The sequence below is a fragment of the Daphnia carinata genome, chromosome 8, assembly GCF_022539665.2.
Source record: "Daphnia carinata strain CSIRO-1 chromosome 8, CSIRO_AGI_Dcar_HiC_V3, whole genome shotgun sequence".
NCBI lineage: Eukaryota > Metazoa > Arthropoda > Branchiopoda > Diplostraca > Daphniidae > Daphnia > Daphnia carinata.
The window spans coordinates 1,691,252-1,716,705 of record NC_081338.1 but is presented as its reverse complement, the minus strand read 5'-3'; the positions used below and the strand labels follow the sequence as shown (position 1 = coordinate 1,716,705).

The window sequence follows — 25,454 nt, the reverse complement described above, 5'->3', positions numbered from 1 at the left end:
CATTCAATTATGTTAGTTTTATCCAGTATGTCCAATTTCTTCAATTATTATTATTATTATTTTTGTAGTTCTTATTCTCATTTTCCAACTTTTATTCAGTTATGGGGAAATATTTTTTGTCCTAGCGGCACTTGGTTTTCGTGTTTGTGCCCTGAGGTGGATACTATTAGAGGTAACGTTTCAAAATCTCTTGTAAATGGTTGTTCTTGCACTACATCTGCATCATCAATTATAAGCAAAAAAAACTCCGCTCCACTTTTACTGTGTTGACACGTTTATTTTTTAGCTTTCCAAAGTCTTTTTCACGCAATTTTCGCGCTTCCCGCCTCAAACCGTTTTTAGCTTTCACTGAGTGCAATCATGGATTTCGCCACTTCTCCGCATAGCGAAGGGTCTTACTCCATAGACTCGAGAGTTAATTGTGAGGATGTTGTGAGGAGAAATCTTCCGTTGCCTGGAGCATCTAGACTATCAAGATCGCGATCCCGTTCCAGACGGCACGAACCATCACGTTCGCGGGATCGGTGTGAATACGGGAGAGGCAGGAGCAGGGAAAGCAGTCGGCGCGATCGATCGAGATCAAATCTTCGGCATCGCAGGCGTTCACCCCGACGGGATTCAAGGAGCCGTGCAAGATCTAGACGCAGAGAGCGTAGGTCAAGGTCTCAGCGGCAGTCGCCAAATCATCAACGATTTAAATCAAAAATGATTTAAATCATGATTTAAATTGAATTTTTATGATTTTGATTTTGATTTAAAAATCATTTTTAAAATGGGGATTTTGATGATGATTTTATCCTTCACACAAATCGATTCCAAATCAAAATCAAATAATTTTTAGGTTTACTTTAAGTACAGGCCCATTAGCCATTGTTCTTATTCCCTTTTGACAGGATTATAACAAAACATAGTGCTTATAGTAAAGTATCTAGTGCTAAAGTGTTTGTGAGGATAATAAAAACATGGCTTCAAACGAGTCGTTAGAGGAAATTGATTTTGAGGACAATAATGTTGTTGACTTAGAGCATAGTTCGACTGAAAAGTCTTTTTTTGTGGTTCAAGGTGGGTATTTTTGCCCTGTCTGTTTTTCCAAAAGATTTGACTGATTCAACTCCACCTTACAACCAAAACATTCGTGGGAAGTATGGATTATGTAAGAAATTGATTTCTGGGCGTCGAGGTGCAAATACTAATTTTTCGAGACACTACGATCAGGTACAAACAATTTTATGCGAAAAGTATTGATTCTTTATACTGTGCTATTTAGATCCTCTCGTCTGAATATTCCACGTTCAAGCTTCAAAATGAAAAGGATAAATTAGCAAAGAAATCTGAGATAAGAAAACGGGTAGAAACCTCTGCCAAGACTAAACTTACTGATAGCCAGAAAATTGCAGCTAAAGCTAGGGCGAGTGAGTTTTTTGTCCGACCTCCACTCCCAGAAAAAATCAACCAAAGAATTCTAGATTACATCATAGCCGACGCTTTACCCTTATCAACAGTGGATTCCTATTTTTTCAAAAAGATGTTGCAGGCCTTAAATTCAAAAACTATTTTGTTCTCGTCCAAAACTCTTTGCTCTTTGATAGCTAAAAATTTCGCCAAATTTCATAGCAATTTAAAGGCTACATTTAGCAAAGTAGCTGTTGTTTCTTTAACTACCGATATTTGGAGTTCGAGGCGCAGAAGTTTTCTGGGTGTGACTGCCCATTGGCTAGATGGAATTACATTAAAGCGCCACTCGGCAGCAATAGGTTTAAAGAGATTCATAGGTATTACTTTATACAATATATACATTATGTCATGATTTTTTTCCATAACTTACGTTTACTTATAGGAAGTCATACGTATGACAAAATCGCAAATTTCATCCATTCCATCATTCTCGACCACGAACTTAAGGAAAAGTCCAACACATTGTTACAGACAATGGGTCTAATTTCGTCAAAGCTATGCGGGTTTATTTTGCCCCTCCCTACATGGCTTCTGCTGATGAAAACAATAGCCAAGAAATCAGTTCTAATGTTTGCGTTGAAACTATAGAAACAGACAAAGACATGGAAGAAATTCCAGAAGAAATTCTATCCCAATTAGCTGGAGAGGAAGTCGATGGCGTGTCAGTGAATGACAATATCGAAGAAATTGATTCTTACGAGCTTCTTAGTTCTACTGTTTGTGACGACGATGAAGACAGAAATATTTGGCTACCGGCTCATATTCGTTGCGCAGCACATACTTTAAACTTATTGGCAACAACTGATATGGAAGCTATCTTAAAATCTAACTCGTCTTTTAAGGTTTTTTTCAATCGAGCTTTGAAAAGAGTTACAGATCTATGGAACAAGTGTGGCAGAAGTACCAAAGCTAGTGATCTGGCAAAACAAAAACTAGGTACAATTATTGTGTCAAAATCATATAACAGTATAATTTTCATCTCTTGAAATCGTTCGGTTTGCCACCATATAGGTCGTTATCTCCCAACTCCTTGCACAACGAGGTGGAATTCATTGTTCGATTCTTTGGCCGTGGTATTAAACCTTGACCATAAACTCCTGATTTCCTTATGCGAACAGCTTGCCATCACATCTATAAACGAAGAAGATCTTGAATACCTATTTGAATATTTTGCAATAATGCAGCCTATTGCAATTTATCTGGATCTTCTTCAGGGTGAGGACAACTGTTTCTTGGGCCATGTTTTTCCGCTGATTCAGCGGAGACCTACGCCGACACCCGTTCTGGACCGGGTCTTTCCGAAGGAAGCGTCGGCGCAATTAGCATCATGGATGTCGGTGGGGCAGCAGCCTGCCAAAACTAGGGAGCTAAGAGAGATTTTCAAGCCCGCGTTTGAGGACGAGAATTTTCTGTTGTCATGCCTCAAGATAGACGACGTAGTAGAACGGCAGATAAACCGTAACAGGCACAGCAAGTTCATCACGCAGAGAGAATTGATTTGGAAATTAACCCAGCTCAAGGTACTGGTCATCGTAAGACCGCTTATTTCGCTTTGGAATCGTCTTGCCCCGAACTCGGAAGAAGGAACTATACTAGAGAGCACGATCCGTCTCTGGGCAGAAGCACACTTTTTCATTTAAAAAAACAGGAGGGCCAACGTTATGAATAGCGTTTTTCCACGTTTCAAGACCCTTTTGAAGGATCCGGCTTCTCTCCTTCAGAAGTGGCACAACTTTTTGGACCGACTTTTACGTCAGCCCTACTGCAAGGAACCGACGATGACGCAAAATTGCAAAAGGTCGCATCGACCGGGCGGGTCAGTGGAGGTTTTAGCCATAAGACGCCACAAAAAAAGTCGGAAAAGCAGGAAGAACCGTGCCCCGGGACGTCGACGCAAGCGGAACCAGCCGATAGACGTACTTACCAGACAAGGTATGACAAGTATCCCTCTCCTTTAGTTCCATTTTTTGGGGAGAATTTCGACTAGGGCTGGGCGGCGTCGGCCGTGGTGAACAAAAATGTAGGAGCTAGACTTAAATTTTTTTCCGCAGAATGGCGTTCCGTAACCAAGGATCCCTGGATCCTTGGGATCATAGAATCCGGTTTCAAAATCGAGTTTGACTCTAGGCCGTTTCAACAGACAGAACTGGAGGAATCTGTTATGAATCAACAGATGGAATTAGTCTGCGACGCTGAAGTCTCGGATTTGCTAAGGAAGCAGGCGATTATCAAAGCCCCTGAAACGCCGGGGTTTTACAGTATGTTGTTCGCCATCCCTAAGACAGCGGGGGGTTATAGGCCGATAATCAATTTGAAAAATCTTAACCGTCATGTAGCGTACAAACACTTTAAAATGGAGGGTTTGGACATCGTTAGAAACTTACTAAAAAAGGGGGACTGATTGTCAAAACTGGACTTAAAGGATGCTTACCTCACAGTACCGGTGTGCAACGCCCACCAACCATTTCTTCGTTTTCGTTGGAGAAAAACCGCCTACCAATTTACATGTCTGCCTTTTGGGATGGCGCCGGCCCCGCGGGTCTTTACAAAACTGCTAAAGCCCGTAATGGCGGCCCTTCGCTCAAAAGGAGTGAGGGTAATCATTTACCTGGACGACATGTTATTTTTTAATGAGAGGAGGGAGGGGTTGTTGGCGGACTTCGCTTTGGCCTCAAGTCTCCTACAAGATCTAGGTTTTTTCATCAACTGGGAAAAAACGCATCCATTTCCCCACCCAAAATTTGGAATTTCTAGGGATGGTTTTGGATTCCCCGTCGCTGGCTTTCATCCTTCCGGAAGCTAAGAGAGAAAAGACTCGCAATCTTTGCGTTCCAGCCCTGTGCAGAAATAGAATAAAATTAAGGGACCTCGCGAAGGTAATGGGTAACTTCGCTTGGGCCATCCCGGCTGTACCGTTCGCTCAGGCTCACTACAGAAAGTTCCAGGGCGATTTGATAAGAGCCCTTCACAGGAACGTGGGGGACTTCGAAAGTTTCATGACCCTTTCCGTCGAAGCAAAAGCCGACCTTAGCTGATGGATCGCGAGTATGGACTCTTCAAAGGGTAAAGTCATTTTTTCCGGTGACCCAGATTTGACTATTTTTTCGGACGCATCACTGACCGGATGGGGGGCAGTATGCAATAAAATCACCACCAGAGGCCCATGGTCGGTTGAAGACGCTTCACGGCACATAAGCGAGAGTCATCCAGCATTTCCGTTTCGCTCCAGCTAGATAATACACCGCAGTATGTTACATAAACAGAGGAGGAGCGACCTATTCGAGATCCCTTTCCAAACTAGCTGGCCAAATTTCGTCATGGTGCGAGTGCCGTCACATTTCCATCCACGCAGGTTACTTGCCGGGACACCTGAACGAGATCGCCGACAGAGAATCGAGGGCGAATCTAGACAGCAGCGACTGGGCACTCAACCAAGACGTGTTTGCAGCGTTAAACCGAATTTGGATATGCCAAGTGGATCTGTTCGCGGCCGCCTGGAACAGCAAGCTGCCGAAATCTTACGCTTGGGCTCCGCAACCAGGAGCAGCCGGAGTAGATGCGTTTACGACGAGCTGGAAAGGATTAAAAGCTTATGTCTTCCCCCTCTTTGGCCTTCTTCTCAGGAGCCTGGCGGGGATAAGCAGAGAAAGCGCTTCGGTGGTTCTTGTCACGCTATACTGGCCCAGGGCCCCGTGGTATCTGGTCCTCTTAGAGAGGGCGGTGGACGTACCAAGAGTAATGAGGCCGGGCGCCAAGCTGCTGACGTTGCGAGAGCGTAATCACACCCGCTTCCGTTAACCCTCATCGCATGGAAGTTATCAGGCAACGTTTCAAAAGCCAGGGCCTTTCGGAGACGGTGGTCAAACTACTGCTGGACGGGACACGCAACTCCACACGAGCTGCTTACCAGTCTGCCTGGAACAACTGGCTCGGTTGGTGCCGCAGACGGAATCTGGATCCCGTGTCAGGTTCTGTGAACTCATTGCTGGAGTATTTGGCCGAGCTGCATGCAGGGAAGTGCTCGTACAGCCTTCTCAACATCAATAGGTCGATGCTGTCGACCACCTTAGAACAGACGGGTTCCCTTCCGATGGGGCAGCTAACATCGGTCAAGCAGCTGTTGAGAGGGGGCTTTAACCGCAACCCACCTCGGCCGAAATACTCCAGCACCTGGGATGTGAGCCAAATGGTTGCTTTTCTAGCAGCTTGGAGTCCTAATGACCAGCTCAGCCAGACTCATTTGTCTAAGAAGCTAGCTACGTTGTTAGCGCTAGCATCTTTCCTCAGAGTCTCAGAGTTTAGCTCTATTGTCCGTCATTCAGTAAGATATTCTGATGCCGGAGCCTCATTTCCCCTCAGCAAGCCGAGAAAAGCACAATGCAGCGGGGCGCCCCAGACGATACGGATCAACAGATTAATGATCCGCTGATTTGCCCAGTCCACTGCTTGGGCGCCTACCTTCTCGCTACCGACGGGAAAAGAATCGGAAACAACAATAGCAATCTCCTTTTGGGAGTAATTTCACCATTTAGACAAGTGTCTGCCAGCACGGTAAGCCGCTGGATCAAATCGGTCCTAATAGAGGCAGGTGTGGAGGTGTCTTTTACAGCCCACTCAACAAGGGGTGCAGCGGCGTCTCGCGCGATAGCGCAAGACATCTTGATTGACTCTGTTTTGGCAACGGGCAATTGGACAGCAGAATCGACCTTCACACGCTTCTATAGGCGTACGGCACACGCTAGCACTTCGCTTACTCAGGCGGTTCCTGAACCCCATTTTTCCGCTCAAGTCAGGCTTTGAAGTCACTGTAAAAGTGGAGCGGAGTTTTTTTGCTTATAATTCTTGAATTGCTCGAGGGATCGCGTTAGCGATCCAGCTGAGCAATTGTAATTATAAGTGGAAAAACGGAGAGAAACTTTTACAGTCTATTTCCCTCCCAAAAAAAAACTAAAAAAAAAATTTGTTTTTGTTTTTTAAAAGTCTCTGGTGTTCTGATATCCAAATGCAGGAGCAGGGGAGGAGGTCAAGGAAGACAGGGACCTTTGAGGCAAGTCAAGGAAGCAGCGAAATAACAGACTCGAAGTACCATCTGTTTGCCCCAGTCAGGCATGCCGTATTAGCAAGAGAAAGTCTTCCAGAAATTCCCATTATTTCTGTTATATCTCTTTCAATTCCTACCTTGTGTTCCTCCCATCCCTCACCTGTGGATCCGCACTCAGAAGCTAACGGGTCTGAGGTAAGAAGCGCGATAATGGCGCGAAAAAGACTTTGGAAAGCTTAAAAAATAAACGTATCAACACTGTAAAAGTATCTCTCCGTTTTTCCACTTATAATTACAATTGCTCAGCTGGATCGCTGACGCGATCCCTCGAGCAATTCAAGAATTGATTCTGAAGCATTGACTCTGTTTCATTTAGCTCCTTGTTTTCCTTTTATTTTCACAATTTTCTCTTCTTCTCTCTTTATTGCATACTTCGTGAGAAAGGGGTTGCAGAACACGAAATCTATCAAAGGAAAAATCGGACGGATGCAACAAAGGAAAAATTTCTATAACGGATAGACATGTTTTAAAGACTGTTGAAGTGGCCGTGATCAAGATGCTGTTCTTGAAACAGTTATTGGTGGTAGTCTTATATGGCGGAAGAGAAACGCATCGGTTACCGCTTCTGGGGGATGCGTCTGGCGCTGTAAGAAAGGCTATGTACTCGCCATCAAGAAATACGATGAATTACTCGAGGAGACTACAAGGACGAACGCAGCGAGAATGGAAGAACTCCGTTAGGACAGTACGTCTTGACAAAGTACACGAGCAAAACATAAGAGCTGAAAGATGAGCCGACTAGGTCAAGGGTACTGCCTTGGAAGCAAGCGAACAAATGCGAAAAGGCGAATATAACAGGAAGCTGAAGAAGAAAAATCCGATCCGCTGTTGTGTGCGCATAGCACGCTAATTTGTCCAAAGAAAGAGAAAAAGGAAAGGCAAAGTTAGCAAAACCTGAGGTGGAGGAGCATAAAGCTGCATGCGCTGTGATTGGCGGAGAGGTCCAATGGCTGAGCCAACCAATGGCAGTAATCAGCACCCGAACAAAGGAATTTCGATTAGTGGATGGCTGGTTGAAGCGTTAATGGACAAGGGGACGACTACTTCACTGATTTCACCATCGCTAGCCAGTAAAAAAAGAAGAGCCACATGGGATGGATCAATGGTTTAGACAGCCGATGCCAGCAACGGGATAAGTTTCCATAAATGCAATTAATAATTAGGCGGAGAAGCTGTCGTTTTGAAAACGTTTCTGAACCAGATTTCATCATTGGAAGGAAGTAATGAAAGTTTTTCGGTAGCGCACAATTTGATTTTGTGATCCGCAGTGGTGCACGGAACGATCAATATCGGAGCGATCTGCTGGAATGAAACAAAGACAGTGATAGTAACAATGCGTGCTTCAGTACCGAAAAGGAATGCGGTGCCGATTCCTAGGTGAAAGGACAATTACACGATACGCACGGTTCTTGGGTAAGGTATATCCGCATATAGACGTGATTAAGCAACTGCCAAGGAGAAGGGGAATGGCGGGAACGGGAGCTGATCAAGGCCGAGGTAAGATACTAAGACATGGGGCTATTGAACCTGTTCAAAGCCTTTAGTCGTCACCAATCGTCCTAGTGAAGAGGAAGGACGGAAAATGGTGATTTGGTATCGACTGCGGACTTCTAGAGGATATGACGCCAAAAATTGTTTACTTGCTTCTGTATATAGACGATTGGCTGCCCCAATTGATAAGAGCGATACTGATCAGCGTTGTGGATCTATAGAGTGGATACTCGCAGATACCTGTCGCGGAAGCAGATAAACCAAAAACAGCTTTTCCAACACCGGGCGGCATTTACCAATTCCGTGTAATGCCGTTTGTGTTATTCTCGGCACCAAGTAAGTTCTAACGGCTTATGGACGTAGTATTGGCAGGATTGAAGTGGAATGATTGCTTAGTGTATATGGACGATGTGGAAATTTTCGGAAACCATGCGTTAAAGCACCTGGAGAAGCTTGAAAAAATCTTGCCTTGCTTGCGGAAGGCCAAAGTTGAAACCAGAGAAGTCTGTGTTCGGGAACGACTGGGTGTAAATGTTGGGTAATATGGTGAGCAAAGCAGGAATTAAACCTGATCCCGAATACTGTAAAGCCATTGGCAAATTACTAATCTGTAATGTTTTGCTCAGATAAAGCGTTTTGATAGCCGGATGTTGATTAATTAACTGGATACCCTGAGATAATTGTGCTGGTACGTTTATTGGGACTACTACGCAATCATTCCTATTCCAAGTCACTTTCCTAACTAACTGGGCCCCCCTAGGTCAAAGCCCTCTAGTTTCCCATTACAGTGTTAGGGGTGACCTCAAATGGTCAGAATCGCTTACAGACACTACCCTCCTCCCAACGTTAAACAAAAGAGTACAACTCTTCACAATTAACACTTCACTGCTATAAGTTCCAAAAATGGTTCGGTAGAAAAACAAACAATCGGCTTAGGCCCACATATCTGATGAATAAGCCAAACCATCAAGACACAGAAACAAAAGAAACAAATATTATCAACTGATGCCAGCTTGGAATCTCTCGGGCATCACTCCACGGTTCCTCCGGTTGCTCCGACGCGGTTGAGGCTCCATTTGCTGATTCTGTTGGCCCTCTCGTTGTTGTACGGGTTGCGCCTCTTCCAGATGATCGGGATGATCCTCGTTGAAAATTTCCATCTGGGTTTGTCCCGGATCCTCTTCCCCTTCAGGATAATTTTTTTACAGCAACTGGCTGTCTCTCCACCTCCTCTTCTTCCTCGTCAGGCAAAGAAATCGCAACACTCCCTTTTTCTTCCTCCACTGCAATTTTTTGAAACATGACGAATTTAGCGTTATTACATGCTTTGACTTTTTGAACTTCGCTGTAATCATTGTTCCCTTGACACAGGTCACCTTCGATGGTGTCACTTCGTAAATGCTTTCCGACTTTTTCAAAGAGCTTTTTCTTTTCTAACGATAACCGTGTCTCCAATCTTCAACTGATGTTCCACGGTCTGCCGACGCTGATCTGCATATTTCTTGATCCGTTCTTTATACTCTGCGTCCGTCAGGCAGCAAAGTTCTTGGTTCCCGTTCCATCAGGATGCTGTACGGTGATTTCTTCAAGGCGGGATGCGGCGTAGCTCTATTATTCCTCAGGAAACGGTATAACTCGCGTCTCCAATCTTTGCATTCAATTTCTGCAGTCCGAATCACTTTAGCGACTGTTTTCATAAACCGCTCTACCAGCCCATTGGCCTCCGGCCATCTTGGTGTTATTTTCCGATGCTTGAATCCTAGCTGTAGACTGAAATTATAGAATTCCTTTCCATTAAAAGGTGGACTATTGTCCGTGCGAATGACCTCAGGAATTCCAAACGACGATAATAGCTTGTCCAGCTTTGGAATAACATGGTGACTAGCTGTAGACGGAACGATTTCAATTTCTGGGAATCTTGAATAGTCGTCAATCAAGATCATCAATTCTTCACCCGATGGCAAACTAGAAAATTCTAAACTCAGCTGTTGCCAGGGATAATCTGGCAAAGGAGACATCTTGATCGGGTGCCTTTTTGGTGGAGTTAATGTCGCAGCTTGACACGGAAGACAGTTTTGGACCATTTTCGCGACCGCTTCGTCCATCCGAGGAAACCACAATCTAGTTCGTAACAAAGCTTTAGTTTTGTTCATGCCCATATGTCCGTCGTGGGCTTGGTTGAGAACTTGTTTCTGTAGAGACGGTGGAACACAAATTCTTGTTCCCCTCAAAATTACACCATTCTCCGACACCGTCAACTCTTGCCTAATTTTGTGATAAGCTTTCATTAAGTCCGAAGTCAGGGGATACCACTTGCCCGTGATAATAGACTTCTTGATCAATTGAAAATCCATATTCTTGCTAGTTTCTTTGGAAATTTCTGCCGCAGAGAGTGCCACTGGTAATGCTTGGCAGCTAACAAAACGGACGAATTCCTTTCCAACTTCCGCTTGTTTACAAAGACAAGTATTCTTCGGATGTCTTGATAAAGAATCCGCCGCGTTGTCAGCACCTGGCTTGTACGCAACTGTAAACTCAAACGGTTGTCTTCGCAGCACCCAACGTTCTAGACGAGCACTTAATGCCGATGTCGGGTTATTAAAGATGCTCACGAGAGGTTTGTGGTCAGTCACTACTGTAAAATGAGATCCAAGCAAATAGATCTGAAAATGGTCACAACCCCAGATTATTGCTAAAGCTTCACGTTCGATTTGTGAGTATCTTTTTTCCGTTGCGTCCAGTGCTTTACTAGCGTAAGCAATGATCTGACGTTCCCCTTTATTATTAACTTGGGCCAAAATTCCATCCAGTCCCTTAGGACTCGCGTCCACTATCAGTTCCATTTTCAACTCTGGGTCGAAGAATGCTAACTTCCTGGTGTTGCCCAACGCCTGTTTCAACTTCTGAAAGGTGTTTTCATATTGCTCATTCCACACGAATTGAGTCTTTGCTTCGTTCGTTGTAAGTCTACGAAGTGGTTCTGTGAAATCGGCATGATTCTTGATGAATCTGCTACGATAGCTGGCCATGCCAATACAACTCTTCCCTTCTGACACTGACTGTGGTCTCGTAAAGTTTTCAATTGCCGACACTTTTTGTTGGTCAACCTCAGCACCTTCAGCACCAATCACTAGGGCAAAAAACTTCACACGTGATTGCTTAAGCTTTTTCTTCTTGCCATTAATTGTCAGCTGTTTGCTCTCCAACCGTTTGATCACCTCAGCATAGCGGTTATCATGTTCTTGTTCAGTAGGCGCATGGATGAGGATATCATCACTCACGTTGAACACACCTTTAATTCCAGATAACAGCTTTCTGATGACGTTATGAAAAACCTCTGCCGCTGATGTGACGCCAAAAACAGTCTCTTGAATCGACGAAGACCCACATGCGTCGAAATAGTTGTAATATATCTCGAATCTTCGTCTAACTCCAGCTGATGGTATGCTTGTTTGAGATCTAACACCGTAAAGAATTTCGAGCCATTGATGTCAGCCAAAATATCTTCCATTAAGGGAATCAGATGTCGTTCACGCATAATGGCTTTGTTCGGTAATCTCATGCCCACACACAATCTGATTTCACCGTTTTCTTTCTTTGGGACAATCACCACTGGTGATACCCACGGAGTCGGACCGGAAACTTTCTCTATGACGTCCAGCCGCTCCAAACGTTCCAGCTCATCTTCTACTTTCTTGCGTAGATGAAACGGAATACGCCTATGTTATAGAGCTATTGGTTTAATGTTCTTGTTGATGTGCAATCGGACTTGCAGTCCATCGTATTTGCATAGAGGCTGCTCTACTCCTTGTTGATTCTTCGTTTGCAGCTGAATCAGTCGAACCCGCACAACTTTTACTTCTGGGCACATCTTAATGCAACCCAGATCAATAGCCGCCTGGTAGCTTAGCAAACATTTCGTTGCTACCACTGATAAAATGATACTTTACACGTACAATCTTCTTTGTGCCCAATATTTTAGTGTCAGCTTGGAATGTACCTAATAACGGCAATGGTACAGTTGACTGGTAAGCGTAGATCTTCTTTGTTGAACGCTTCAAGGTCGGTGCTCCTAACTTCTCATGCGCCCGTTCGTTGATCAAAGTAACAGACGCTCCACTATCAACTAGGAAATTGATCGAGCTATCTAAAACTTCTAGCTTGATAGTAGGTTGATTTTTGTTGTCAGCTGCTGCTCTGTTGGTGAATTCTTCTACATTACTCTAATCCTCATCAGATGTATCCTGAAACTTGACATTTTGGACTCGCTTTTTCTCTTTTGACCCACTTGATGAAGGATTGAGATATACACGAGCGAAATGGCCTTGCTTATGACATTTGCCACAAACAAGACCCTCTTTCTTCGCAGGACAATACTGCAGTTTTTTATGCCAATTTCCTTCACAAAAGGTACAGGTCTTCGAGTTATTTTGTTTCACAGATTCTTTTTTATTTGGTTTTTAGAAGTTTCCTTTGTTAAAATTCTTTTTCTTTGTGACAACTTTATTAACTGTTGATGTTCCGCAGCCTTCTTCAATCTGCTTTGATTCAAACTTGTTCAACTCATATGTTGTACCCTTTTCAAGCAACTTTTTCAAGTCCCACTCAGAATTTACCAATGCTTCTGCTCTCAGCTTTGTTGATCTGCAAGTTAGGATAATTTTTGATTTGATCTCATCATCAACATCACGAAAGTCACAGCCTTGTGCCAATTCAGAGAGTCTGGTATGGAATTGGTCAAGTGACTCATCATTAGCTTGTTTTGTTGATTTAAACTTGTGCCTGTTGTATGTTATTTTAATTATTGGGTTGAAATGCTCGTTCAATGCACGTTTTGCTGCAGCATATTGTGTTTCAGCTTTCAAGCCAGTTCAGCCAACCAAGTTTGCTTCTTGGTTAGCTACTCGAGGTGTTGAATTGAGCTTCACAAAAATTTGATGCACCTTCTTCCCAGCTAATTGTAAAAGCAATGCTTTTTTCCTGTTGTCATCATTGATAGCCATAGCTACAAGATAATTTTGAAATCTTCTAAGCCATTCTGCCCATTTTGTCGACAGAGTTGTTTGGTCTCCATCATAGACAAATGCTTCCATAGCAACAGACAAACTCATCTTCACGCGTTACTGATGCCAGACAAATGATTAGTAAATTTAACTGTTATAAAATTACCAAATTGCAGCTAGTAAGTCACTACTCGTCGTCAAATGTAATTTCTTGCTCAGATAAAGCGTTTTGATAGCCGGATGTTGATTAATTAACTGGATACACTGAGATAATTGTGCTGATACTTTTATTGGGACTACTACGCAGTCATCACTATTCCAAGTCACTTCCCTAACTAACTGGGCCACCCTAGGTTAAAGCCCTCTAGTGTCCCATTACAGTGTTAGTGGTGACCTCTAATGGTCAGAATCGCTTACAGACACTACACTTATCCCAAACCTTAATGCCAATAAGAAAGCAAAAAATAGTGATTAAGATTTTTGAAGGACTTTGCTCTATTTATCGCAAGTTCGTACCGAACTTCGTCAATGTGGTATACCCGCTAACGGCGATTGAGGACAAAGGAACTTTTCGCTGAGGAAGACGGAGTGGAGCTGGTTCTTGGAGCTAATTGTGGCGCTGAAGAAAGCAGTGCAACAACTTGACCGTACATTTATGGCGCAAAAGTTGTATAAAAAAGGATCCGAACGTACAGCAACGGGTCGAGCAATGCTTGTCATGAAGTATCACCATATTTTACAGTAACTTTCTGCTAAGAGAGGGCTTGTTGTAGGGAAGACCGGACCCATCTTGGACAGTTTCGGTTTTACCCCATTATTGACCATCCCACTTATGCAAAATTTGCGAAATTTGTCAAAAATTAATTTAGAAGTTTTCCGCAACCCCCCTAAATTTTTTTCAGAGATACAATGTAGTTTTTTTAGATTTCATTATGATTTTTATTTTGAGACGAGCTTAGACCGACACGGGGTGACTTTGGACTGACACCTGTACCACTTTGGACGGGGTCAAAATAGATAGAATGAGTTGTTTTAAAATTTTAATTTAATTTGTACTTATTGCGCTTAAATTAGTGAACAATTTAAATGCAGTCTGAATAAGATATTCGAAGAAATAAGAGACTTTTGTTATCCCTGAAATATTTTCATTTTACTGATAAGGAAGACATAGAAAGAGGTGGGGCCAACACGGATTCGATAATTTAGCTATTTCAGTTTTCCAGTCTTTATTCCTTGATTCTTTATTTGTAATGTCGTGGCTTCGTCTGCTGGCAAAACTTTGAAAACGTGAGAAGTTATGAACAAGACGTGTAGTTTACAGTTGAACAATACAGAAAGGAATTACATTATTTTTCCAAAATAAAGCGCTTTTTTATTTAGAAAACAAATTCAAATAAACCTTAGCTATATTCTAAATTTTCCGTCAAATTGAAACATTTCAAATATTTGCGCTTTGACTTGACTCCTCCCTTGCATCCTTATTTCGTGTCCAATATCACCCATGCCCTATGTTCAAATTGGCCCCAAAAACAGTTTTCGCAAGAAAACTGATGTGTTTTTTTACTTTTAAATATTATTAAAAAATGTCTGCTCTACTTACTTTCATTATCAATAAACGTATAATCTTAAGATAACGTAGAAAAAAATAACCGATAAGGAACCCAGGAAAATGCAGACATTTTTTCTTTTCTTTTTTTTTATTTAATAACTCTATAAATAATAAGGACACGAAACTCAAATTATTTACACTATTTAAAAAAACCAGTTTTAAACAAAATGTGGAAATATTATATTATTATTATGACAACTTATATTTTTCGCAGCACTGTACAACTTGATACAGTGTCCAAGATGGGTCTGGTCTCCCCTACTTGAAAACGATCATATTGGGACAAAAATTCGACCGACTCTGTGTGCCAAACCGCAGAAATGAGCTATGACGCGGATTGATGACAAACCTATTGTAGGATTGGAGAGGAATTGACAGAGGTTTTGTTTGCCGAAAACGAACCGAGTGGTCGCCCGTTATGTTAATGCATGTATGAGTTGCCAGATACGGAAGCGGGATTAAATTAGGATTACGGGACTAATGGAAATAACGCAGGTGAGAAGATCCTTTTAATAGATTTGTATCAACGCCCATGGCGCCTTCTGGACATCATGCAACGAGAATAAAAACATCATCGTAGGGATAGACTACTTACAAATTGGATAGGGCAGGGAACCGTACCGGAAACCACAGCCTGGCAGATAGCGCAGTTCTACGTTGAAGAGATTGTGTTACGGCATAGAATTCCACGGGAAACGACGTCCGATGAAGGAAAAAGGTTTACGGTAGCAACACGTGGAGTATTTGCCCTTCTGCGACTACTTACAAATTGGATAGGGCAAAGGGAACCGTACCGGAAACCACAGCCTGGCAGATAGCGCAGTTCTACGTTGAAGAGATTGTGTTACGGCATAGAATTCCACGGGAAACGACGTCCGATGAAGGAAAAAGGTTTACGGTAGCAACACGTGGAGTATTTGCCCTTCTGCGACTCACGAATTGGATGACAGTGCCGTACTATCAAAAAGCGAACGGCCTTGGGAAAAGCCAGACCAAGACACTAGCGACAATGGCCGGAGACGACTGAGGAAGCGGACAGTAGCAAAAGCTTACAAGATGAAGGGGAACCTAGAGCCAAAGAACAGGAAGAAGCCGCATCGCCACCGGGTTGTCCTATCCGAAAAAAGATCAGACCACCATGGTAGATGAAGAACATGATGCTTTTGCCAACGATCTGTGTCCTAGGCCAAATGTGTGAAGCGCTTGAGACGAAAGGCCAGTTCGTTGTGAGCGAAGTAGTCGCTTCCATCGAAAAGAAACCTTAGTGATGGGCGATTCAGAATACATCGTTGCCGCTTCTATGACTGCAAACGTACTCTCCCAAGCGCTTGTGTCAGCTCAACAGGCATTGCCGTGAGGATGGGAACGTTTACTGTCAAACGGCAACGTTCGATGGCACATTAATTTACCGGTTTTTGAGTTTAATTAAGTTTTCCAAACTTACATTGCTTACCTTATGCTGGTGGTCACCAGCAAACAGCAAATTGTTTTCCATTCGGCCGCAGGGTTTGCCCGTATCTTGAACTGTCTCCGGATCGCACCCTGTTTGTTCAGCTTAACGGGAATGAAGCCTAAAAATGCGCACCGTGTGCCCGTTCTTAAAACCAATTGACGACGACGTTGGTAAAGGGCGCAATGAAATTGGTTCTGCCAGCATTAGTGGTCATATAAATCCCGAAACTATATTCGACGACCTAAGACAAGTTTGTTCTACTGGCGAGTTTTCAGCGGATGCTGCTAGGGAATGTCACTAATGTTATTGACTAGCAAAATTGTAGAGATGTTGAACGGCTTGCTGGTGGTAGAGAAAACGCAACCGTTGATAAAATAGCTAATCATGGAGGACTCACCAACCACTCCTCGACAACCAACGCGTATAGACACAGTGGGAGCGAGTTTACATCTGAAAGCGGTTAACGACTACGACGAACATTGGAAGAAGATGGGAACGTCTAACGCTACCCATTTGAGTGGGTGATTAAGTTCATGTTCCCCTTGGATCTATTTGTTGATTTGATGTTTGAAAATCGGAGGCTGAGGAGTCACTTTGACGCCCTGCTATTCTTGTCTCACAGAGGTGCGAAAAAGAGACGAAGAGGACCGAGCCCAGCCCGACTAAAGTACAATTTCTTCGATGTCACCTCGGTATGCAAGAATAAGATCGTATATAATAATCAAATGTAGAGAATACGGCTAGCTTATTTATGGCCCAGTAGAGACGTACAAGTCAAGCATGTAGTTTTTGTACTCTTTTCTTGTTACGTTTGTCAACCAGTTTAGAGGCCCCGTGTTTTTTGGTACCAAAAGGAGGTGTAGCGCCGTCAGGGAAGAACGTGAAAACTTGAATGGTACCATTAATCACTAGACTATTGAATAGTAATTACAAGGAAAACACCCCGGTCCGAAAATATGCTTCCCTTTGGGCTCCTGAAGAGTCTTGGCCTCGTAGCTTAGACTCCCCGTAAAATGTGAATTGCTGGCGCACACTCCCCTATCAAGATGCGCAGATTGCACTTAAAATGAAATTCGAAGACGTCCAGGGATCGTCTCAGCGGATAGCACTGAAGATGAAAACGATGCACTAATTAGGGGCGTTCTTTGTCACTAAATAAACAAGAAGACTATAGCGTCATCTAATCGATTCGTTGTTGGATCCCGTCGCTAAATTTTAGTATCTTTGGAAGGGTGTTTACTTGCATTCAGTACATTTTCTAGTTTTGTGTTCACCTCTCTGTTTGTTCGTAACTCAAACGACTAAGGTCAATTTAACATGTATCTTATGTTGTCCGATGCATAACACTCTCTTTCTTTTTGTTATCTGCCCTTCTCTTCTCCTACATTCCCCTTTATTTCTCTTAAATTAGCTAATGTTAGTTGTTCCCCTTCCCCTCTTCGCAGCAGCTGGTTAGATCAGGAGTTCTTGATTTGCCGGAAAGAATTGAATGTTACAAAATGTCCAGATAGGCCAGCTTTCAGTTTAGTTCTCGAGGTTGTGTTTTTTCTCCTCATTAGCCTTAGGCTCGTGTGTATAAACGTTTTCATAACCAAGAGTCTTTCAGGATGTGAGGAGAGAAACGGCAGTGTGTGACCTTGTTGAATGTTTATTGTTAACTTTCCACATCAATATCATTTGATCCCAAGAATGACTGTTGTTTTTATAATAAGTAGAATACGACTAACAATCTTCCATATTTGTTATTTAAAAAAAAAAAGAAAAGTTAAGAAAGTTAATTAGGAAAATTTACGACAAACCAATACATTACAGCAATGTCCTGCCTGCTAAAACTAAAACTGCAAACGACAGCCTTTTTTGTTGATTAATATTGTAACGAAATAAGAAAATGTTGGTTTTCTTAAAACGAAAAATAAAAATAAAAATAAAACTAGAAATAAAAAGTCATTTGAAGGTTGCCCTAAACCCTTCGGAGTAGTCGATTTATAAACGAACACCCGGAAATGTACGTGGATCCCGGGTATGATACAAGATTGTCGTCGATCCTGCATCAGTAGTTCTTAGCTCTCGCATTGGTGGATGAGAGTTTATAAAACGGTAGGACGAGAAGTTAAGAAAGGCGATTCTGCTTTAGTTTGTTTGTCGGTATAACGCTAGTTTGGCGACGAACTGTTTTTTCCCAGGCGGTGTTGGTCTGAAATATTAAGTGTTTCTGTGTGGCTTTCTTTTCTTTTGGATAGTGTAGAGGCCTGGTGGCCTGACGTGTTAGATTTCAGATCTGTGATGAACTAATATCAGACCGAAGAATAACTATTGAGACTAACCGGTGGCCAAAAGCTGGTCAATCCCGTTACAAAACGGAAAATATCCCCGACGTATTGTCGGTTTGTGTCCGTGTGAGCGTTACAATATTCATTTTGTATGTTTCTTCAACCAAAAAATGCGTTTTTCTTGCCGAAATTGCCCATTGGTTTGGTCCAATGCATACAACTTCTGGACCTTGCCAATCAGTAAATTTCTTCCGGCACTGCTTTTTGATTCGGGGTGCATTGTTCATGAATACTGCTATGGCACTAGACTTCCAAGTGTTTCATTTGCTGACTCCCCTGCGGAATTTACATAACGGGTGGCCTAGTTTACTGCACTCCCGAACGTCATCCTTGGACAGTTCCAGGAAAGTTACGAGGTCAGCAGCTTGAATTGCGAGAAAGTTTAGCAAGTTGCTAAAGCTGACGCTATGCGTTCCGCAGCTCCTGGCAGGGTGATAATCTGAAACAGTTTTTACTATTGAGTAGTGTTGTCGACTATCTAAGCCTGAAAACGATATATCGATATTTTTAGATACTTTTTAGATAGTCGACTTTTTTGGATAATTGCTGTATCGATACACTCCAAATAGATCTCACATTTAACAATAGATGGCGTGTAGTGCAAATGAAAAAAAACTATAATAATTTAAAAATTTTCACCTCTGCCTAGATTTGAACTCCGACGCTTCGTGTTACGAGCGCCGACTTAACCCACACCGCTAAACCAGTAAAAAACTATGACATGGAACAAGTATGGTTTTCGTTGGCGAGTATCGATACAAATATCATAAAATACAATATTTTTATCGTCTGCTTTACTTCACAAGTCTTAACAGATGATTTTAGTTATACAGTAAGGCTCCACAAAACGGGACGCCTGCAAAAGGGGAAATCTCACAAAACAGGAAGAGGGGCTGCTCGCACCAAATTTCCACTGTAGGGCATTTTCTCAAATCTGTTGGCGGGAGGCTTAAATGTCTGGTGGTGCACTACAGTGCGAATGAATGTGCAGGCCAAAAATAAACTGACTGCAGTTTACCATTTGTCTTATTTTACTGTTTTCTTTCAAGTACGATGACGCATCGCAACATTTTCCCTACAGGCTTTAACAACATGCTTGTTAAGATTAACAAGGTCTAGCATCAGGGAAATAGGGGGATGTAGCACACTGCCGTACTGAACGAAACATGCACTGAAATGACTCAGTTAAAACTTAAAATTCGAAGAGTGAGCTACAGAGCTTAAAATGGGGAACACAAAGAAAAATTGTGAAAATGAAGATCCTAGTGCCATGTTCAGGTCTCGGAAGCGCTACCAGCGATTGTCGTTGTTTAATAAAATGCAAGCTATTGATCAATTGAAGAACGGTGAATCTCAGACAAACATTGTGAAAAATCGAGGTTTATCAAAATCTCAAGTCAGCCGAATAAAGATTTCAAGTGAGATGCTACTTTCGATAGCAAGTGAAAAGTTGATAACATTAAAGTCTAAAGTGTCAACATCGAAGAGCAAGTATCCACAAGTTGATGAAGCCGTTTATGCATGGTTTTCTCGCATGCTGAATCCACTTGGCAGGTGTAAACCGTTACCATTGAGCCGAGAAGTCATACAATATCGTGCGTGACGCGATGCGTCTTTGCTAGGCTTTGTGGATTTCAAAGCATCCAACGGATAGTTTCGCAACTGGCTTTGGAGATATGAAATTGGACCAAGCATGCGCCTTCACGGAGAGGCTGATGACGTTAACCTGGCAGAGGCGGAGGTAAGTATGATAAAATTACGCAATGAACTCTCTAATTTCGCTCCCGATCATATTTTCAATATGGATGAAACGGGATTATTTTATCGTTGCATGCCTAATCGGAGCTATGTTCTCGATCGGGGTGACAAAAGGCAAAAAGGGAAAGGAACTAAAGCCATGAAATCCAAAGACCGTATAACTTTAGTTTTATGCGTCAAGGCAACTGACACTTGTAAGATAGATCCGTTGATTATTGGGACGGCAAAAACCTCTCACGGTTTCCGTGATAATAGGTGTCCCCTTCCGTACACTAACCAGTCGCGTGCATGGGTAGATAAGCCAACATATAAGCATTGGTGGGATAATGTTTTTCTTCCTCAGGTTCAATGTTTTACAAATAAAAGAGTTGCGTTGGTGATGGATTCGTGCTCCGGCCATGATAAAACGATCATTGATCCGACTGGCCAAGTTTCAACATATTATTTCCCACCAAATGTGACGTCTATCTACCAACTCCTAGACCAAGGAATAATTGCAGCTCTGAAAACGAGATACATGTCAAAAATGCTAGCAAAACTCGTCGAAAGCTACGACAATTTTGAAGCGCTACAACTTCAAGCTGAACAAATTCCAAACGGCCGTCGTGGATTATCGTTTGGTTGTAGCGCTCATATATTGGATGCTGCAATTTCATTTAAGGAGTGCTGGGATAATATGCCTGCTTCAACAATCATAGGTTGCTGGAATCGAGCAAAATGCCTCCCCTTAACTGAAGCTGCTGACGTGGTTCACACAGGTCAAAATTACAGCTCTACAGTACACACTACAGCTATTTAACAAATTCGCGAGTTGTTTAAAGGTAAAACTGCATGCTATATTTAAAAATAACACATTGTCAATAAAGGCTTCGTCTATTAGATCTCAGATGTGACAACCACCATCGTCTACAAAAACCTGGACTTGACCATCTAGTCTGTTCAACTTCCGACGAGCGTGAAGAGTTGTTAAGCCAGTGGCTTGACATCGAGCAACACCCAGACTTATTAGCCGCTGAGGAAGCTGAAATGATCGCAGTAGACGATGAAACAGACGAAGTTGATTCAACCAACCTGTCTCTGCCAACTTGCTCAACCGCCAATGAATCGGCCAACACGTATCAGCCGGTTTAACCTTCGCCTGAGGGGTGGGATGACTTATTTTCCATAGTTTATTGTATAGTTTGCCTGATAATCAGTCTAATTTTTATTAACACATAGGCTTATCGAAAGCGATATCGGGAAGGTAATGGATTCAGCTCGTAAAATGTTACAAAACGCACAAGAGTCAGGAAATTTCACATTAATTGAACTGACGCGCAACATATATCTAAAGTTGAGAAGCGATATTGAAACTCAATTTAATGTTACCCTGTGATTCCTGTGATAATTATTTACCTAGTCAAAATGCAACAAAGAAGCTTTATAAAATATTTGTTAAATACAATCAATTTTTTTTTCTCAATACATTGTTCATTAGGAGAAGACATGGAGTAAAGAAGACAGAAAAAAACATGGGTTTTGCTTTCAGCTCCCTATCGGGTTCTGAAACCTTAATTTTTATCCCATTGCTTGTCTTTGAAAAAAGCGTTGAAAAAAACAGGTATAAAAGGGTTGGCGAACCCCGACAATGGTAGCCTTATGGCAACCCGAAAAATGGGAAAATCCGCAAAACGGGAAGGGTCACCCCTCGGGCGACTTGTCCCGTTTTGTGGAGCCTTACTGTACATATCAGTGTTGCCTTATGAAATACAATAGATTTTTGTTGAAAATTTTATTACATGAATATAAAATGTAAATAATAATTTAACATTGTGCAAAATGTATTTATCGTCAGCGTATAAGAATATGTAATTTCAAATTAAAAAGAAACGTCTCGCAGACGGATTAGAACTTCTGTACTTTGTATTGCGAGCGCGTAATTGATCCATAGATCCCATTAGATAATCGCCAACACTAGTTTGACGTTTACATGCAAGTCCGTTTGACGTATACAATACTAATCATCAATAAAAAAAAGTCCTAATGTCGATGGCACATGAGTCCTCTTGTCGGAAAGTATAGCGCTCGTTGGGTTCAGCAACAATTTACTATTGCGCCTAAACGTCGGGGACCAGTAGTCCAAACGTTGGTGGACAGATGTCCTAACGTCGGGTTTCCAGAGTCCAAGTGTCGGAAACCTGCAACCAAAGTCGGAAACCCTGGAGTCATTTTTGTAAGTCGCCCAAAAGAGTACATGCCGCACAGGCCGTTTGTGTATGAGGAGTATTTGTAGAAGAAAAACGTGCACAATAAACATGACGCAGAGTCCAATACTCGAAAATGTGTCCTTTAAGCGTTGAGTCATATCGCTGGAAAGACAAAATACGCAAAACTGTTTTGGAGTTAAGCTAAATCCTATTTTCCATGCAAACAGTCTACGCCTAATTTGTCATTGACAGCCATATTTACTAAAAGTTGATTCGAAAATATTTATAATTTGAAATTAAACGGTATATTTTCAGTGTTCTCTGCATCTCAGGTTGAGATTTCAGCAGCCGTCTTTTTTGAACGCAGGTTTTGTGAAAAATGTCAAATTAGGTCACTATTTCAAATCTTGACTTGAGCCTTCAGGTTTGGGAGGTGAAATTTGATCATTTGGTTGGGCTGTGTGCTTATCTGTGTCAACACTTTGTTGACAAAGTAAGGGGTTTTTAGTCAGAGGTATAGCAGGCGGATAAACGTAGAGCAAAGGGGCTAATGATTGCTCCGTATTTGAAACAGATGAAGCGGGAGTAAAATTATGAGCTAGGTTAAGGTAACTGGGATCAGGAGGAGGGTAATAAAGGGGATAACCTGGAGGTGGAAGCATGTAAAATGGATTCACTTGGGGTTGCACTATTACGGGATCTTGACCTCGAGTACGATTGAACTTTGTCTGGCGTTTCTTGCATGGATTTGTTGACGCTTCTTCAGTATTAGTACGAATGAGAGCCGAAACTAGGAAAAGTCAAAACAATTAACAACGCTACACTGAAACCATGGGAGAAATTCGTCACCAACCTCGATGCGAAGAAACGAAGCAAAACCCTATGGACCTTCATGAAGGCAATGTCAGGCAGAGGCAATTATCACTCACCAACGAACAACGACACAGAAGTAAACATATCTTCGCCAAAAGAAAAGACGGCAGCCCTCCTCAACACTTCCTTCGAAAGCCAAGACTCCTACTACGCTACTAATGCCGACGTAGAAAAAAACAATTAAAAAAGCCATATCATCAATTCACCCTTCACCCATCAACACACCGATAACACCAGAAGAAATAGATGAGGCAATCGAAGGACTTAAAAGCAACGCCACCGGACTAGACCTCACTTACACTTGCTCAGGGAAAAAACCCACAGGACTGGAAGCAAGCAGTCATAATACCTATCCTAAAACCTAACAAGCCCCCGGATAACCCGACGTCTTATCGCGCTATCTTCCAAACCTCTTGCTTGGGAACATTGATGGAATGCAATAATCAAAAACAGAATCAACTGGCACCTCGAGTGGAACCGTCTACTACAACCCACCCAATCTGGCTTTCGCCCCGGCAGGCGCAGTTGGGCACATAGTAGCCCTATAAAATTTCGCAAAAAAAGGTTTTAGCAAATGACTGCCACACACGCCGTTTTTCTAGACATTACCAAGGCATTCGACCGCGCAAAACATAACAGCATCCTCTTCTAATCGGCAAACTTTGGGCATAAAGGGACAAGCCCTTAAGTGGATCCAATCGTTCCTGTGAAAATATGAAACTACGTTTCTGGCACAAGAACCATCAAGAGAGGTGTGCCATAAAGGGCGGTACTAAGCCTACTTTTGTTCAATCTCGTAATGAGTGACCTTCCCCACCCAACTAGGTGCCCATAGGCTGACGATGTCGCAGTTCTCACCTAAGCAAAAAGCACCATCGACGCAGAAGAGCTGTTGCAACCTTACCTCGACAAGCTCTACAGATGGAGAATCAAATAGGAACTCGAGTTCCAAGCAACATCAGCCTTACTAACACTCACCCGCGCTCGCAAAACACCTCAGAACTCCCTAATCTTCATACACGTTCGTCGCATCACACCAATCAAAGAAGCTAAATTTCTCGGGGTTACCTTTGATCGGAAACTAACGTGGTTCGCGCACATCGACTCTAGTGTCAACAGCTGTCTAAAGAAACCAAATCTATTTAGCATGCTCAACAAACAATCATTCGGACCTAATACTCTAACACTGGTGACCCTATTCAAATCACTCGTCCGCAACAAAATTGACTATGGTATCATAGCCTACGGGGGTTCTAGCCTCACCAACCTAGGCAAAATAGACATCATCTGCCGAGGAATACTTCGGATGTTTCTGGAGCCTTCAACTCCACTCCGGTGGATATCCCATACGCAGAACTTGTACTCGAACCGACCAAAAGAATATATCAATGGCTCATGGCCCGATACCTTATTAAACTGAGCAAACAACCCAACAAGTCGAATTATCAGCCAACCCAGTAGCATCTCAACAATCCCTCAACATGCCCCCCTCCCCCCCAGAAGCATGCCAAACATCTTTTCAATGCTCGGTGAGATTAATTCACTTGACGTTAATCTTTTTTCCGACCGCCCCGGATAACAATCTCAAAGAAAAACCCCTCCGCCCTGGACCACGGCACCTCATAAGACATCCTTTTTTTAATGACGAAATCAGAAGCTACCTCAAAACTATCTAGGTCCCGGGCGACGATAAAGAACGCCTTATGGAACATATCCCAGACCTCCCTCGTCGGATTCACAGACGGATCCGGAACATCAGCCTACATATTCCCGAATTATGGACTCAATAGTGCCTGGCACCTTACCCCAGGGTGCAGCATCCAAACGGCTGAGTATACGGGTTCCTTAAAGCCCTCGAAGCCCTCTACCATACAGAACCTAGACCCCCCTGAGCTCCACATCTTCACCGACTCACAGTAGGCTTTACGGGCAATCAACCAAATCCCAGACTAACCCAAAACCAAGTCCCAATAGAAATATGGAACCTTATCCAAAATCTAAAAAATGCAACCACTCGCACCCACCTCACTTGGATCCCAATCACATTGCCATCCTAGGCAATGAGCTGGCTGAAAAGTTAGCCAACGACTAACAGAACATTCCAATAACAAGCAATATCCAAAACCCTCTCACTGCACTTGAGTTAATAGGAAAATATAAAAGAAAAATGAACACTGAAATACTAAAAAAACTGA

General features: G+C 42.7%; 2 protein-coding genes across 2 annotated transcripts; one reads left to right on the top strand and one right to left on the bottom strand.

The window, feature by feature from the left end:
- Positions 1-9,561: 9,561 nt before the first annotated feature.
- Positions 9,562-11,918, bottom strand: LOC130704104 (uncharacterized protein K02A2.6-like). The gene is made up of 3 exons (XM_057525586.1): positions 11,821-11,918; positions 11,432-11,766; positions 9,562-11,339 (listed from the first exon to the last, which is right to left on the bottom strand). The coding sequence occupies exons 1-3, from the start codon at positions 11,916-11,918 to the stop codon at positions 9,562-9,564; spliced, it is 2,211 nt and encodes a 736-aa protein (XP_057381569.1).
- An 8,271-nt stretch (positions 11,919-20,189) lies between these two features.
- On the top strand, positions 20,190-21,331 carry LOC130704102 (jerky protein homolog-like). Its single transcript, XM_057525585.1, has 3 exons — positions 20,190-20,492; positions 20,544-20,815; positions 21,067-21,331. Exons 1-3 carry the CDS (start codon positions 20,190-20,192, stop codon positions 21,329-21,331), a joined length of 840 nt encoding a protein of 279 aa, XP_057381568.1.
- The last annotated feature ends 4,123 nt before the right edge of the window (positions 21,332-25,454 follow it).

Coding starts and splice junctions, on each gene's coding strand:
- LOC130704104 (XM_057525586.1), bottom strand. CDS start 11,918: ATGTGCCCAGAAGTAAAAGTTGTGCGGGTTCGACTGATTCAGCTGCAA. Junction 11,767..11,820: donor CTATGCAAATACGATGGACT/GCAAGTCCGATT, acceptor TCTATAACATAG/GCGTATTCCGTTTCATCTAC. Junction 11,340..11,431: donor AACTATTTCGACGCATGTGG/GTCTTCGTCGAT, acceptor CTGGAATTAAAG/GTGTGTTCAACGTGAGTGAT.
- LOC130704102 (XM_057525585.1), top strand. CDS start 20,190: ATGATAAAATTACGCAATGAACTCTCTAATTTCGCTCCCGATCATATT. Junction 20,493..20,543: donor CTAACCAGTCGCGTGCATGG/GTAGATAAGCCA, acceptor TTTCTTCCTCAG/GTTCAATGTTTTACAAATAA. Junction 20,816..21,066: donor AACGGCCGTCGTGGATTATC/GTTTGGTTGTAG, acceptor TTGTCAATAAAG/GCTTCGTCTATTAGATCTCA.